This window comes from Elephas maximus, chromosome 11 (genome assembly GCF_024166365.1).
Source record: "Elephas maximus indicus isolate mEleMax1 chromosome 11, mEleMax1 primary haplotype, whole genome shotgun sequence".
NCBI classification, from domain to species: Eukaryota; Metazoa; Chordata; class Mammalia; order Proboscidea; family Elephantidae; genus Elephas; species Elephas maximus.
In genome coordinates, this window is record NC_064829.1 from 104,390,025 (window position 1) to 104,405,262 (window position 15,238).

At 53.5% G+C, this 15,238-nt stretch overlaps 1 protein-coding gene across 1 annotated transcript; it reads left to right on the forward strand.

Annotated features, from left to right (window-relative positions):
- The first annotated feature begins 547 nt into the window (after positions 1–547).
- On the forward strand, positions 548–13,498 carry CKM (creatine kinase, M-type). The gene is made up of 8 exons (XM_049900053.1): positions 548–588; positions 3,281–3,490; positions 4,984–5,138; positions 6,401–6,533; positions 8,319–8,490; positions 9,678–9,801; positions 12,289–12,478; positions 13,003–13,498. Exons 2-8 carry the CDS (start codon positions 3,298–3,300, stop codon positions 13,179–13,181), a joined length of 1,146 nt encoding a protein of 381 aa, XP_049756010.1. The 5' UTR covers positions 548–588; positions 3,281–3,297; the 3' UTR covers positions 13,182–13,498.
- Positions 13,499–15,238: the final 1,740 nt, after the last annotated feature.

Sequence of the window (15,238 nt, forward strand, 5' to 3'; positions counted from 1 at the left end):
CTTTCTCTGCAAAACGGAATGTCTGGGCTTCCTGAGGTCATTGCTGCAGGGTTTTTTAACACGGTGCAGGTTGATGAAAAAAAAGATGAGGGCTCAGTATTTGCCACTTGCCTGGGCCAAGGGGTTTGCGGGCTGCAGAGAGGCCTGGCAGAGGAAGGGGCTGGAGACTGGCCTTGGCCCAGGAATAGTGGAGCTCAGAAGGGGCAGGTCCCGTGGGCCAGGGGAGGGAGGCTTCTATGTGCCCTATCGCCATCCCATGTCCCCGGCAGGGGGCCAGCTGTCCCCGCCAGCCCGACTCAGCACTTGGTCAGAGGATCAGCTAGAGGGGGGAGCTGAACTGGCCCTTGGGGCGGCCCATACAAGGCCATGGGGCTGGGCGCAAGGCACGCCTGGGTTCAGGGTGGGCACAGTGCCCAGGCAGGGAGCTGAGAGACTCAGCTGCCCTCCAGCCTCCTCCCTGGGGGCAGCGCCTCTCAGCCAATAGCACAGCCCAGACCCCCCCTATATAAGGCCAGGGCTGCAGAACCTGCCTTTGGGTCAGTGTCGCTGCAGAGGATACAGACAGCCCCTTCAGCACAGCCTAGCCAGGTACCATCTAGGGTGGGAGTTGGGGTGGGGTCCAGAGTGGGGGCCCCATGTGCACTAGAGGCTGAGCTAAAGGGGCCTCTTGTGTCTACCCTGCCTGTCCTCTTGTCCACAAGGTTGTCTGAGTGTGGGAAGTGACCTTGTGAGTTTGGGCGTCCCCTCCACCTAGAAGCCCACCTGACCCCCTGTTATGTCTTGTGTCCCTGTGGCATGGGTTTAGGGGGCAGGATCCCAGAAAAGAAAGGGGTTTTGACAGCTTCCAGCTGTTACCCACCACAAGGAGCTATGGGGCTGGGCCTGTGTTCATTAGGGTTTGTCACCAGGACTAGGTACCACAAGCCATGTGGGGTGTCTGTTTGTCACCTGTCGTGGTCTGCAAGAGCAGGTGTGGGAGTGTCTTTGCATTTGCAGCCGTGTGGGTCTCTGTGACCTTGTGTCTGCCTTTCTGTGGGTCCTGCATGGATGCCTGTATCCTGGGTATGTCCCTGTGCCTGCAGGTGTGACCGTATGACTGTTTACAGTGTGGTTTGGAGTGTCCATGGTGAGTGGCTGTCCTTGGCTGTGATGTGTGTGTGGCTCTGAGGCTGTGTCTACTTGTTTCACTTGGGGTCACCCACCTGGCCTCAATACCGTGTCCCAGGGGTGTCCCTGGCAGGGATGGGGTGGGGACACCCTCTGAATGGGAGGGGCTCTGGGCTGGGAGCCCGAGATGTCCTTGAGCACCAAGGCCTGGTTGCGTGTCCTCCCAGCCACCCTGGCCCACCTGTCTCCGGCCTGATGACTTGGTGCAAGCCGAACCCCAGGAATGTGGGGGCGGGGGGCAGCAGCTGAGGGGGAGGAGCCTACCAGACTCTAAAAATAACCCCTACCCTGGGCAGCAACTCCAAAGGTCTTTTGTAGGTCCCCATCGCCACCCTCTGACCTGGTCCCCAGATCCTTCCTACAATCCCATTGGCTCCCCATCCCTGGAGCTGGGCCCCTCCTTCTTTCTGGGGCTGGTGGCAAAAAGTAATAATAGCAGCCATCTCACTGGGTACTGGGCATCTGGTACTCCACGCCAGGGCCTGTGCTCAGTCCCATAGCACCGAGCTGGAAGGATCCTCCCAGCCACCCCATGGGGAAGGCTAAGGTCACAGGAGACAGAGGCTCAGAGAGGCAGAGCCAATAGCCTGGGGTCACATAGCAGGGAAATGGCATAGGTGGGATTTGAACTCAGCCCTGTTGACAGCATGAAGCGCTGGTGGTGCAGTGGTTAAGAGCTTGCCTGCTAACCAAAAGATCGGCAGTTCAAATCCCTCCACCACTCCTTGGAACATCCTATGGGGCAGTTCTATTCTGTGTCCTATAGGGTCGCTATGAGTTGAAATTGACTTGACGGCAATGGGTTTTTTTGGTTTCTTTTGGCACCAGAGACTGAACTTTCCTTCTCAACTGGGCCCTGTAGGACGGTCGTCAGCAGGCACAAGTGGGCAGCCACCAGCCCTCCCTCCCGCCCTGCACTCACTGAGCATCCAAGAATCTTTGGGGCAAGAAGGTCCTTTCTCTGCTCACATACTCATTCCCAGCAATGTCCTCACTTCCACCATCGCACCAGCTCCTCTCACAGACTTAAAACAACAACAACAATAAGTAAAATGCTTATTGTGCGCAAGTACAGCATCGGTAATAATAACTAGGTCAAATAGTGCTTACTGTGTGCCCGGCCTTGTTCCAACTGTTTCCTATGCATTAACTCATTTAGTTCTCACAACACCCTCATGAAGTGGGTGCTGTTATGACCCCCATTCTACAGATGAGTAAGCTGAAACACCCCATCTGTCAGTTTGTAGCACTGTGGTGGCTTGTGTGTTGCTATGATGCTGGAAGCTATGCCACTGGTGTTTCAAATACCAAAAAGGTCACCCGCAGTGGACAGGTTTCAGCAGAGCTTTCAGACTAAGACAGACTAAGAAGAAAGGCGTGGCGATCCGCTTCCGAAAATTAGCCAATGAAAACCCTAGGAGTCGCCACAGAACATTGTCCGATATAGTGCTGGAAGAATGGTGCAGGACCGGGCAACTTTTTTTTTTTTTTTTTAATAATTTTATCCATTTTGTTCCTGTTGCTTTTGAGAACATACTCAGCAAAACATACACCAAGTCAACAATTTCTCCATGTACAATTCGGGGACGTTGATTACATTCTTTGAGTTGTTCCCAGGCAACGTTTTGTTCTGTTGTATATAAGGTTGCTATGAGATGGAGTCGACTTGAAGGCACCTGACAAACAACAAAGCTGAAGTGCAGAGAGGTTAAGCAACTTGCCCAAGGTCACACAGCAAGTAGTAAGTGGCAGAGCTAGGATTCAAACCCATGCTCTCTGCTTCCAGAACCCACACTCTTAACCATATCATGACACTACTCTAGTCTGGGGGTTTTCCCACCCATTTTTCAGCTGGAGGAACTGCATCTCTAGCAAAATTATAGTCCAGGGTCACCCAGCCAGGCTGTCGCACAGCCAGAATCCTAACCCAAGGTTTTCTGATACTTCTTGCCAAGATTCAAAGGCTCAGAGAGGGAACCTTATTTACTCCAAGTCACACAGCACAGGAGTCAGGCTTTGCTCTCGGGCGGGCCTGCCTGCAAAGCCTTGCTCTGTTCCGTTGCTGGCCTCTGCTGGGTGTGGGCTAACCTTCTGTTCCTCCTCTACCCACCAGGCCTACACGCTGCCACCATGCCATTCGGCAACACCCACAACAAGTTCAAGCTGAACTACAAGCCTGAGGAGGAGTACCCGGACCTCACCAAGCACAACAACCACATGGCCAAGGCACTGACCTTTGACATCTACAAGAAGCTGAGGGACAAGGAAACACCATCGGGCTTCACCCTGGACGATATTATCCAGACGGGTGTGGACAACCCAGGTAAGCCTCCTGGGCGATGCCTCCAGACCCACTGTAGCATCAATTCCAAGCACCAATTCTGCCTCCTTGGGCCTCGGTTTTCTCACCTGTAAAATGGGGACCAGCCTTATGGGGCTGCTTGAGAAACCAGTGAGTTAATACGTGTATAGAACTTGAGACAGTACCTGGCACATGATAAACCACTCAATAGATGTATACAATTATAATGTAAGACCCCAAGGAAGTAATTTAATCTGTCTGAGCCTCAGTTTTCTCAGCTGAAAAATGGGCATCCATGTTGTAGGGCTGTTGTGAAAATATATAAGTCAGTGTGTGTCCAGGGCTTGGAGCAGTGTCTGACAGACAGTGAGCACTCAGAAAATGACAGGGGTATTATTAGAGTAAGAGAGCTCTGGTGGTGCAGTGGTTAAGCGCTTGGCTTCTAACTGAAAGGTCAGCAGTTCGAACCCACCAGCTGCTCCACAGGAAAAAAGACCTGGCAATTTGCTTCCGTAAATCTTACAAATCTCTACGGGGCCATTCTACTCTGTCCTATAGGGTAGCTATGAGTCAATGGCACTCAACAATATTACTAGTGCTGTGGCTCTTTCTAGAAGGACACTCCGCAAGGAGACTGGAAGTGGTGGTTGGAGACAAGGTTCTAGTCCTGTCTCACTTCCCGCTCATCTTGTGATTGTGGGGAGAGTCCCCCTCTCTTCAGGTCTCTGGTTCTCCATCTAGGAAACAAAAGGGTTTCCTTTCAAGTCTCATCATCCTGACCCGCTCATAGTCCAAGATTCTCAACATTTTTAGCCTAAGATTTCATGGTTTGGAAACTCCGAGGTGCTAACCCCTGGATGATACAAACTATTAACGTGCTTGGCTGCTAACCCAAAGGTTGGAGGTTCGAGTCTATCCAGAGGTGCCTTGGAAGAAAGACCGGGCAATCTACCGCCAAAAATTCAGCCATCGACAATCCTATAGAGCATAGTTTTACTCTGACACACATGGAGTCTCCATGAGTCAGAGTTGACTCAATGGCAACTGTTTGTTTTTTTTTTTAACTGGCCCGTTGAGGCTCCCCTTTCTTCTTGGCCCTGCCCCAGCACCCTCCCCAACCCTAGATGCCACCTGGATCCTCCCAGCACCCCGCTCCATACTGCTAACCCTCAACCTTCTCAATCCTGATCCACAGGTCCTGAATGAACACCCCCCTCTCCCAACACACACACACATACACACACACTCACACACACTCTTTCTTTCTCTCCCTCTACACTGGCCTCTGATAAACCACTCAGTAAACATACACAATTGTAATGTGAGGCACCAGGAAAGTTATTCAATCTCTCTGAGCCTCAGTTTCCTCTCCTGAAAATTGGACACCTGTGTTGTAGGGCTGTTGTGAAAATATACGAGTCAGTGCGTGTCCAGTGCCTTGGGCAATGCCCTAACTAAGCATCAGGCCTTGTTTGCTGGGGGCAAGCCCGTCTGACCTCACCCCAACTCCCCAGGTCACCCCTTCATCATGACCGTGGGCTGTGTGGCCGGTGATGAGGAGTCCTACACCGTTTTCAAGGATCTCTTCGACCCCATCATCCAGGACCGGCATGGGGGCTACAAACCCACCGACAAGCACAAGACTGACCTCAACCATGAGAACCTCAAGGTTAGTGGCCCAGGGGTGGGGAGAGAGATTACAGGAGAGATGGAGAGAGAGGGAGGAGAAAGAGATGGGGAGAGACAGAGAAAGGAGGGGAGACACAGAGAAGGGCAGAGGTGGGGAGAGACACCAATAGAGACACAGACACCACCAGAGATGGGGAGAGACAGAGACGCAGACACCACTACAGATGCCCAGAGGGACACAGCACACAGAGACCACCAAATATGGAGAGAGACACAGAGATGACAGAAATGGGGAAAGAGACACAGAGACCACCAGAGATGGGGAGAGACACCCAGAGTGATGCAGAGACTGACAGAGATGGGGAGAGACCACCAGATACGGAGAGAGGCACTCGGACAGTCATAGAGACTGACAGAAATGGGGAGAGAGATAAAGACTGGCAGAGATGGGGAGAGAGACACAGAGACTGACAGAGATGGGCAGAGAGACACAGAGAATGACGGGGTAGAGAGACTTAGAGAAACACCGGGATGGACAGGGATGGGGAGAAACGCAGGGGGAGATAGGAAGAGACACAAGGACAGAGAGATACAGAGACAGACAGAGGAGAGACAGAGAGTGACCAGGAAGGCACTAAATCACACAGAGATGTAAAAAAGGGAGAAACAGAAACAGAGAAAGGGAGACAGATGGGGACAGTCAGAGATGGGAGAAGCGGAGAGACAAGGACAGAGAGAGAAGGGAGAAGAGACACAGGTACAGAGAGATAGGGAGAGTGAGAGACAGAGACAGAGAGAGATGAACAGGAACAGAAGTGGGGGAGGCATGGAGAGAAAGGAATTCCAGGGTGGTGCAATGGTTAACACGCTCAACTACCCACCAGAAGGCTGGAGGTTCGAGTCCACCCAGAGATGCCTCAGAAGAAAGGCTTGGTGGCCTACCTCTAAAAATCATCCATTGAAAACCCTAGGGAGCACAGTTCTACTCTGACACACATCGGGTCTCCATGAGTCAGGGTCGACTTGATGGCAACTGTTTTTTTTAAATGAAGAAAAAACACCACAGAGATATATGAGATGGGAAAGAGACAGACGGGGAGAGACCGAGCCAGGGAGGGCAGGATGGGGCGTTTGCGGCTGGGAGCGGCCCAGTGGAAGGAGGGGGCAAGGGAAACAGCAGAAAGCCAGAGCCAGAACTGGGGAGGATCTGGGGGAAGATGAAGCGTGCTGGACCAAGAGGTGGGTGGAAGGGGGCACACTTAGGAGGCTTGGCCTGGCCTTGATCCTCTACTCGCTCTGCAGGGTGGAGATGACCTGGACCCCAACTACGTGATCAGCAGCCGTGTTCGCACGGGACGCAGCATCAAGGGCTTCACGCTGCCCCCGCACTGCTCCCGTGGCGAGCGCAGGGCTGTGGAGAAGCTCTCCGTGGAAGGTGAGAGCCAGGGGTGACCCAGTTCTGGCTCTGCTCCTCCGTGGCCCCCATTTTCCAAAGCATGGGAGGAGCTTGGTAAATCATGGGAACTGGGAGCTTGGTGAGTGACGGCTGTCAGCATTGCCCCTCCCCGTTGGAGGTCGGGGAGAGGGGAGTGTCAAAACTTGAGGGCCCTTGAGAAGACCCACAAAAACATCCAACTACCCCAGAGCCCTGACGTTCATCCATCCTTCCATCCATCTGTCCGTCCGTCCATCCATCCAGTCAGCCAGCAGCCAGCCAGTGAACATTGATGGCTATTCATTCTGGCTCTATGTGGGGACCATGATGAATAAGGTGGCCAATGTCACTGCTCTCACAGAGCTCTCAGCCTGGTGGGGGGAGGGGGTGAGAGGAAACACAGAAACCAATAAACAAACAAGATAACCCCTAAGTTCCAAGAGGAAAGAAACAAGGGGTGTGGCAGAGAATGACTTGGTGGGGGGAGCTACTTTAGAAAGGAGGAGCTAGACCTGATTGACAAGAAGGAGCCCGCTTTGGGAAGAGTTCCAGGCAGGTGGAACAGCAAGTGCGAAGGCCCTGAGGTGAGAACATATGATGGAGAAATATCAAGGAGACTAGTGTGGTTGGGGCAGCATGGGAGAGTGGAAGAGGGTGGGAGATGAGGTCAGAAAGTAATGGTGGCCAGTTTGTGTGGGGCTGTGGGCTTTGGCTTTGACTCTGAGTGAGGTGGAAGCCACATGAAAGTGAAGACAGAGGAGGGCTGGCTTAGGTGACATGGATCCTTCTAGCTGCTGGGTGGGAGCAGACTGTGGGGGAGCAAGCAAAGGCAGGAGCAGAAGGCCAGTGTGGAGGCAACTGCAATGGTCCCAAGAAAGGATCAAGGATAGGCAACAGGATGAGGAGAAATAGTGGGTATGTTTTTTGGAGGGGTAGCCATTAGGGTTTGCAGACATTGGTGTACCCATAAATGTTTACACCTGGCTCTCCTAAAAAAAAAAAAAAAGCTCTGCTGTGTAAAAAAAAAAGAGTAGTAACTGCCAATCTCTGTGGTGTAAATTCTTCTACTATGGCCAATTTTAAGCTAACGATGTGATGTCATACAGAGATGGGAAGGGACACACAGTACCACATCATTATATAATATTTCCACCACACAAATAAAATAGATGAAAATAACTTCAAGAATATAGATAACAGTAAATGTAAGCAGAAAGGGATAATTTTGAGTATTTGTTACCTTTGTTTTCAATACAATTTATTTCATTGTACATTTCCATAATTTAATGTTAATAACAAGTATATTACATCTGATATATTATATTATAATGTAATATAACATATAAAGATAATATTATAATATGTATATATAATATATAAATACATTAAAATATGATGAATATACATAAGTCATACATATATTTACTATACATATGAATATACACACATAATGTATATAATAATAATTTTTCCTAATGGCTCCCAACGTTGCTGAGACTGAGCATCTCTCCTGTGCGCCAGGAGATTGGATATGAGAGTCAGTGGCCGGAAGCGAAGAAGCCACATTTTTGTGCCTGAGCATAAGATGTTGGCTGTTTGCGGGCCTGGTCAGGCAAGGTGGAAAATGTTTTGGGGAGAAGTCATGAATTTGGGTTTAGACACAGTGTTTAGGTGCTGTTCACCGGGCCCAGGTGACCGGGCAGCAGCAGTGTGGGGATGCCCGAGTCTCCACTCCCCCGCTGAGGCGGGGCAGGCTGCTGACGGCGCCTTTGTGTGACCCCTCAGCCCTCAACAGCCTGACGGGCGAGTTCAAGGGGAAATACTACCCGCTGAAGAGCATGACCGAGCAGGAACAGCAGCAGCTCATTGACGACCACTTCCTGTTTGACAAGCCCGTGTCCCCACTGCTGCTGGCCTCAGGCATGGCCCGAGACTGGCCCGACGCCCGCGGTATCTGGTGAGACCCTCCCACTTCACGGCCTCCCTTACCCCTCAGCCTCCTCCAGTTCCCCCATGATCCCCCTTACCCACCCCTCCAAAACCAAGGTCATAAAAATAATTGTTTCCAAATATTTTCATGAAGGTGTGCTAACTCCTGACTTTCACGATATCAGTTCTTTCTATGGGTTTGAGAGGCTGTTATCGAACAAGCTCTCTGTCCTTTCATTTGCCATATTCGTCTCCCTAAGGGGCTTGTACTTTATAGTGTGTACTGTTTCTACAAAGTGCATTGCTTTGCTGTGTAACCTATGTTACCAAACAGGAGGTAGGGCTGGATTGTGTCCAATTAAAATTTGATTCATTTCCGGGCAACCCTCTTATCAGAAAATGAGACAATGAACTTCTCAGTTTAAAACCAAAGATTTTAAATATTTCTAGATTCTAAGATTCCACTAATACTGGATTCTGTAATTCCACACTTTCAAACATTTCCAATTCTTAGTGTTTATGGGTCTAATATTCTAGGACTGTAAGGAGAACACTGGTCATTCAGTGATAGAATTCTCACCTTTCACGTGGGAGACTCAGGTTCCATTCCCAGCCAACGCAACTCATGTGCAGCCACCAACTGTCTGGTTTGCATGTTGCTATAATGTTGAACAGGCTTCAGCGAAGCTTCCAGACTAAGACAGACTAGGAAGAAAGGCCTGACAATCTGCTTTTGAAAATCAACCAATGAAAACCTATGGATGACAACAGTCTGATCTGCAACCAGTCATGGGGATGGCACAGGGCCAGGCAGTGTTACCTTCAGTTGTGCATGGGTCGCCATGAGCCCAGAGAGACTCCTTGGCTGCTAACGACAACAGTGTGATAGGAGGATTCTCCCATCCTGATCCCAGAAGTAGGATTTACAAAATGTATCAGTTCTGACTCCAAGCTTCTGTCCTGTAATTTAATGTTGTTCAAAGACAAGACCCTAAAAGCCCTTGATCCCAGAATTCATGGTTTCGTAGGTCTATAATGTTAGAGTTTATGGCTTGAAGCTTCTGCGATTTTGTCTGAAGTAAATATACCGCCCCCCCCCTCCCCCCGCTTGTGTCCCTCAGGCCCACTTCCCTCCTTGCAGTGGCTATGTGTTTGGGTAGCGGATGGGAAATGGAGTTCCCCGGAGCTGACTCCTTTCATTCTTGCCTTTCCTAGGCACAATGACAACAAGACCTTCCTGGTGTGGGTGAATGAGGAGGACCACCTACGGGTCATCTCCATGGAGAAGGGAGGCAACATGAAGGAGGTGTTCCGCCGCTTCTGCGTGGGGCTGCAGAAGGTGGGTGTCTGCTCCTCGTTGCTGCTTTTGGCTCCACTCTGAATGTCCCCTCCGGACACCCAACCATGCCTCGAACCCTGACATAGCTCTGACCTACCACTTCTGGTCCTCTGATCCTCTGACCCAAATTCCCAGTCTTCCTGGCCTTCAACCATTGACATGACCCTCATTCTGCTGGCCCTCCTCACCCTCCGCCCAGGAACATCGATTTCTGACCTCCAGGAGCTGGCTTCCTGCGCCCCAGGGGCTCACGCCCCCAGAGAACGAATTCATCCTCTGGGACCCGACCTCCGCTCTTGTCCTTGGGCCGGGGTCTCGCAGCCTGCTTCTCACGCCCCGCTCCCTCGGAGCCCCCCTCCACCGCTTCTCACGCCCCGCCCCTCAGAACCCGCCTCCACACCCTCAGCATTCTCACGCCCCGCCCCTCAGAACGCGCCTCCACACCCTCAGCATTCTCACGTCCCGCCCCTCAGAACCCGCCTCCACACCCTCAGCAATCTCACGCCCCGCCCCTCAGAACCCGCCTCCACACCCTCAGCATTCTCACGTCCCGCCCCTCAGAACGCGCCTCCACTCCCTCAGCATTCTCACGCCCCGCCCCTCAGAACGCGCCTCCACACCCTCAGCATTCTCACGTCCCGCCCCTCAGAACCCGCCTCCACACCCTCAGCAATCTCACGCCCCGCCCCTCAGAACGCGCCTCCACTCCCTCAGCATTCTCACGCCCCGCCCCTCAGAACCCGCCTCCACACCCTCAGCATTCTCACGCCCCGCCCCTCAGAACCCGCCTCCACACCCTCAGCATTCTCACGCCCCGCCCCTCAGAACGCGCCTCCACACCCTCAGCATTCTCACGCCCCGCCCCTCAGAACGCGCCTCCACACCCTCAGCATTCTCACGCCCCGCCCCTCAGAACCCGCCTCCACACCCTCAGCATTCTCACGCCCCGCCCCTCAGAACGCGCCTCCACACCCTCAGCATTCTCACGCCCCGCCCCTCAGAACCCGCCTCCACACCCTCAGCAATCTCACGCCCCGCCCCTCAGAACGCGCCTCCACTCCCTCAGCATTCTCACGCCCCGCCCCTCAGAACGCGCCTCCACTCCCTCAGCAATCTCACGCCCCGCCCCTCAGAACCCGCCTCCACACCCTCAGCATTCTCACGTCCCGCCCCTCAGAACGCGCCTCCACTCCCTCAGCATTCTCACGCCCCGCCCCTCAGAACGCGCCTCCACACCCTCAGCATTCTCACGTCCCGCCCCTCAGAACCCGCCTCCACACCCTCAGCAATCTCACGCCCCGCCCCTCAGAACGCGCCTCCACTCCCTCAGCATTCTCACGCCCCGCCCCTCAGAACCCGCCTCCACACCCTCAGCATTCTCACGCCCCGCCCCTCAGAACCCGCCTCCACACCCTCAGCATTCTCACGCCCCGCCCCTCAGAACGCGCCTCCACACCCTCAGCATTCTCACGCCCCGCCCCTCAGAACCCGCCTCCACACCCTCAGCATTCTCACGCCCCGCCCCTCAGAACCCGCCTCCACTCCCTCAGCATTCTCACGCCCCGCCCCTCAGAACGCGCCTCCACACCCTCAGCATTCTCACGTCCCGCCCCTCAGAACCCGCCTCCACACCCTCAGCAATCTCACGCCCCGCCCCTCAGGACGCGCCTCCACTCCCTCAGCATTCTCACGCCCCGCCCCTCAGAACCCGCCTCCACACCCTCAGCATTCTCACGCCCCGCCCCCTCAGAACCCGCCTCCACACCCTCAGCATTCTCACGCCCCGCCCCCTCAGAACCCGCCTCCACACCCTCAGCATTCTCACGCCCCGCCCCTCAGAACCCGCCTCCACACCCTCAGCATTCTCACGCCCCGCCCCTCAGAACCCGCCTCCACACCCTCAGCATTCTCACGCCCCGCCCCTCAGAACCCGCCTCCACACCCTCTGCAATCTCACGCCCCGCCCCTCAGGACGCGCCTCCTCCACACCCTCAGCATTCTCATTCCCCGCCCCTCAGAACCCGCCTCCACACCCTCAGCATTCTCACGCCCCGCCCCTCAGAACGCGCCTCCACTCCCTCAGCATTCTCATGCCCCGCCCCTCAGAACCCGCCTCCACACCCTTAGCATTCTCACGCCCCGCCCCTCAGAACCCGCCCCACCCACATCCTCAGGCCTCGCCCCCTCAGGACCTCACCTCCACCCTTTCCCGTATTTCCAAGTATGCCCATCAGAACACACCTTTCTCCAGCATTCTCACGCCCCGCCTTCAGAACTCGTCTCCCAGGAGTCCTCAGGCCCAGCCCCTCAGAATCCTGTCTCTGTGAGGTCCTCCCCCCATTAGCTCACCCCATCCCTGTTCTACAGCCCTGCCCTTCGGAATCCCGCTTTCGCCCATGTCCTTAAGCCCTGTCCCTCCAGACCCCGCCCTGGTATTTAACGGCCACCCATGGCGCTAACCCCTGCTCTCATCCTCTACCTCATCAGATCGAGGAAATCTTCAAGAAAGCCGGCCACCCCTTCATGTGGAACGAGCACCTGGGTTACGTGCTCACCTGCCCATCCAACCTGGGCACTGGGCTGCGTGGAGGTGTGCATGTGAAGTTGGCGCACCTGAGCAAGCACCCCAAGTTCGAGGAGATCCTCACTCGCCTGCGCCTGCAAAAGCGGGGAACAGGTGTGTGGGGCCCCCTCCCATTCTGTGAGGTGGACTCTTTGTGGTCAAAGGGCCAAAGGGTACCCCCACGAGTTCTGGGACACAAACCAGGTTCAAATCTAGAGTCGCACAAGGGTTGCTCTTTTGGGGACTTCAGTTTCTTTCTCTATAAAGTGGGCGTAGCATGACTACCTCATAGCAGTCAATATGGCATCACGATTATATAATACGCATTGTGCATGTCCCTGGTCCCCATCAGGGGCTCAGTTTCCCCATCTGTAAAGGTGGGGGTGATCAGGATTCACCCTCAAGCAGCATGACTGCAGAGCCACAGTTACCCACTATATTTTCCTGTTGGATGGTTAAGGAGTGAGCTACCGAAACCTGGGGACGTGGGCCCATGAATGGACAGATATTCTCGAAATCTGAATATACGCAAAGCAGTAGGCGCTCAATACATGAGGCTGTTGCGGTTGGCACGGGGGCCGCGTCCCCGGGTCGCTCCTGCATCTCCGACCTCACTCCCCTGTCCCCTGCTCCTGCAGGTGGCGTGGACACCGCCGCCGTGGGCTCAGTGTTCGACGTGTCCAACGCCGATCGGCTGGGTTCGTCCGAGGTAGAACAGGTGCAGCTGGTGGTGGATGGCGTGAAGCTCCTGGTGGAGATGGAGAAGAAGCTGGAGAAGGGCGGGTCCATCGACGACATGATCCCAGCTCAGAAGTAAGCGCCCAGCGCACTCGCCGCCGACTGCTGGAGCCCCAGCGAAAGGGAGGACCCAGCCCACCGGAGGCCTGCCCCTTCATCCCTTGCCCAGCCCTTTCCATCAGGAGCCCCGCCCACAATCGTTCAGCCAACCGGAGCCTCTGCCCACCCTTCTCGGAGTGCCAACCTGAACCAGAGTTCCAATCAATGGGCTCCTTCCTCTGGGCTACGGCCAATGAGAAACCTCCCTTTTTCCCAGAGCTCCGCCCACCACCAGGAGCTCTGACTGGGGCTTGGGCTTTATCTTCGCCCAAAGTAATAAAAGCAATGGTGGCCTTAGCTTTGTGTGCGATAGCTATAGAGGGAGAGGGGACTTTTTCAACCGGCTGCTGTGTGACCTCTTTAGACATGTACTAGGTATGTTTTATCATCTCTAAAATGAAGTAAAGTTACGGGTACACAGTCTAGCCCCAAAATTATAAGTTTCTGTGGGGGAATCTGAGGTTCAGAGAGGTATGGTGATTTGCCCAATGTCACACAGCCAAGACTGGGTTCTTTCCACCATCCATGCCCAATCAATCACGCTCAGCTCTCAAACACAGGGTCCCCACGGGAGAGAAATGCAGTCTGATCTGTGTGAACAGAAAGCCTCAAAGGATTCAAATTCAACATTGAAATGGGCCAGCCAAACGAGACCTCCCATGCACCTCATCATATCTACCCCCTGTACAATTTTTTTCTCTCCTGTCCAAGCTGTAGAATTTGTCCTGAGTTGCCGTTCCAGCCTCCTCGCTGGCTTCCCTCTGTCTGGTCTGACTATCCCTGTATAGTTGCTACCATGCTATTGAACTTCCATTGTTCAAGAACCTTCCATGGCTCCCCAAAGCTCTTAGAAGGCACTCCTAATATTTGCTACTCTTCAAGGTCACTCTGAAACGCATTCCATTTGCCGAAGACTTATCTTTCCAGTTATTTTCCCACTATTCCTCTTTTGCTCCTTACACACTGTAATTCCCACCTCAGCTCAATCTGTTTCCTTCTGCAAACCATGGCTTAGGTCAGAGTATCCCTGTGGAGTATTTAGGGAATCAACCTTTTGGAGAGCTTAGTCCCAGGAAGGAGCTGGAAGGGGGCTGTGGTAGAGCAACTGGGGGAGTGGGAGGAGTAGGTAATAGAAATCAAAAAGCATCTGAATATAGTATCTCTATTCAGCCCAATAGGCTGAAGTCTACTTAAGCAAGGGCATGGTGGGTGGGCCCAAAAAGAAACAAAGGTTTTAGAAGAAATGTGAGACCAAGTAAACTGCAGACAGAATCTTCCAGGGCCAGGAGGAGGCTCTTTATCAAACCTTATGAATGACACAGGTGAAAAGACTCTCAGAGATCAATAAATCCCCCACTCTGTTTTACAAATGGAGAAACTGAGGCCCAAGGGTGTCCCCAAGGGCTCCCATGGAAATTACTGAGATAGGAAGGTTAGAAGAGACCCCAAAGGTCATGCAGTACCTGTCAGATGCTGGGATTTCCTTTACAATATTACCCCCAAGTGAAGAACCCATCACTAATCCCAGCTCCACCCCCTGAACCTACACAGACCACACATGCCCCAGCAGGGACAGTCTGAACCAGTCTGGTCTGTCCCCCTCCTGCAGTCCCAGTAACCATCAGTTACTATGTCCTGCCCACTTTGTCTCATAAATCTCTCTTGAATCTACCCCTTCCTGCCCTCCCTTCCTCCTCCTTGTTCATCCTGCACACAGCACAAACCTGCCCCTGCCTCTCCCCTGTTCACAACTCCTCCAAGGCTCCCCAGTGCCCTTAGGAGAAAGCCCAGGTCCCGCTCTACGACCTTTCAGGCTCTGGCCACATCTCTAGCCTCATCTCTCCCAGTGATGCTATACTCACCCTGAATCAGTATGCCATTTGCTAAGGACCTGAGCTCTCTTCCTTCCCAGCCAATGTACACGCTATTCCATCTACTTAGAACAAACGCCATCCTCTTGTGTCTAGCTAGCTCCTCTCAACCTTCTGATCACAGCCCAGTTGCCCCTCCTCGGGGAGCTTTCCCTGGATGAGGCAG

Coding starts and splice junctions, on each gene's coding strand:
- CKM (XM_049900053.1), top strand. CDS start 3,298: ATGCCATTCGGCAACACCCACAACAAGTTCAAGCTGAACTACAAGCCT. Junction 5,139..6,400: donor TCAACCATGAGAACCTCAAG/GTTAGTGGCCCA, acceptor CTCGCTCTGCAG/GGTGGAGATGACCTGGACCC. Junction 6,534..8,318: donor GGAGAAGCTCTCCGTGGAAG/GTGAGAGCCAGG, acceptor GTGACCCCTCAG/CCCTCAACAGCCTGACGGGC.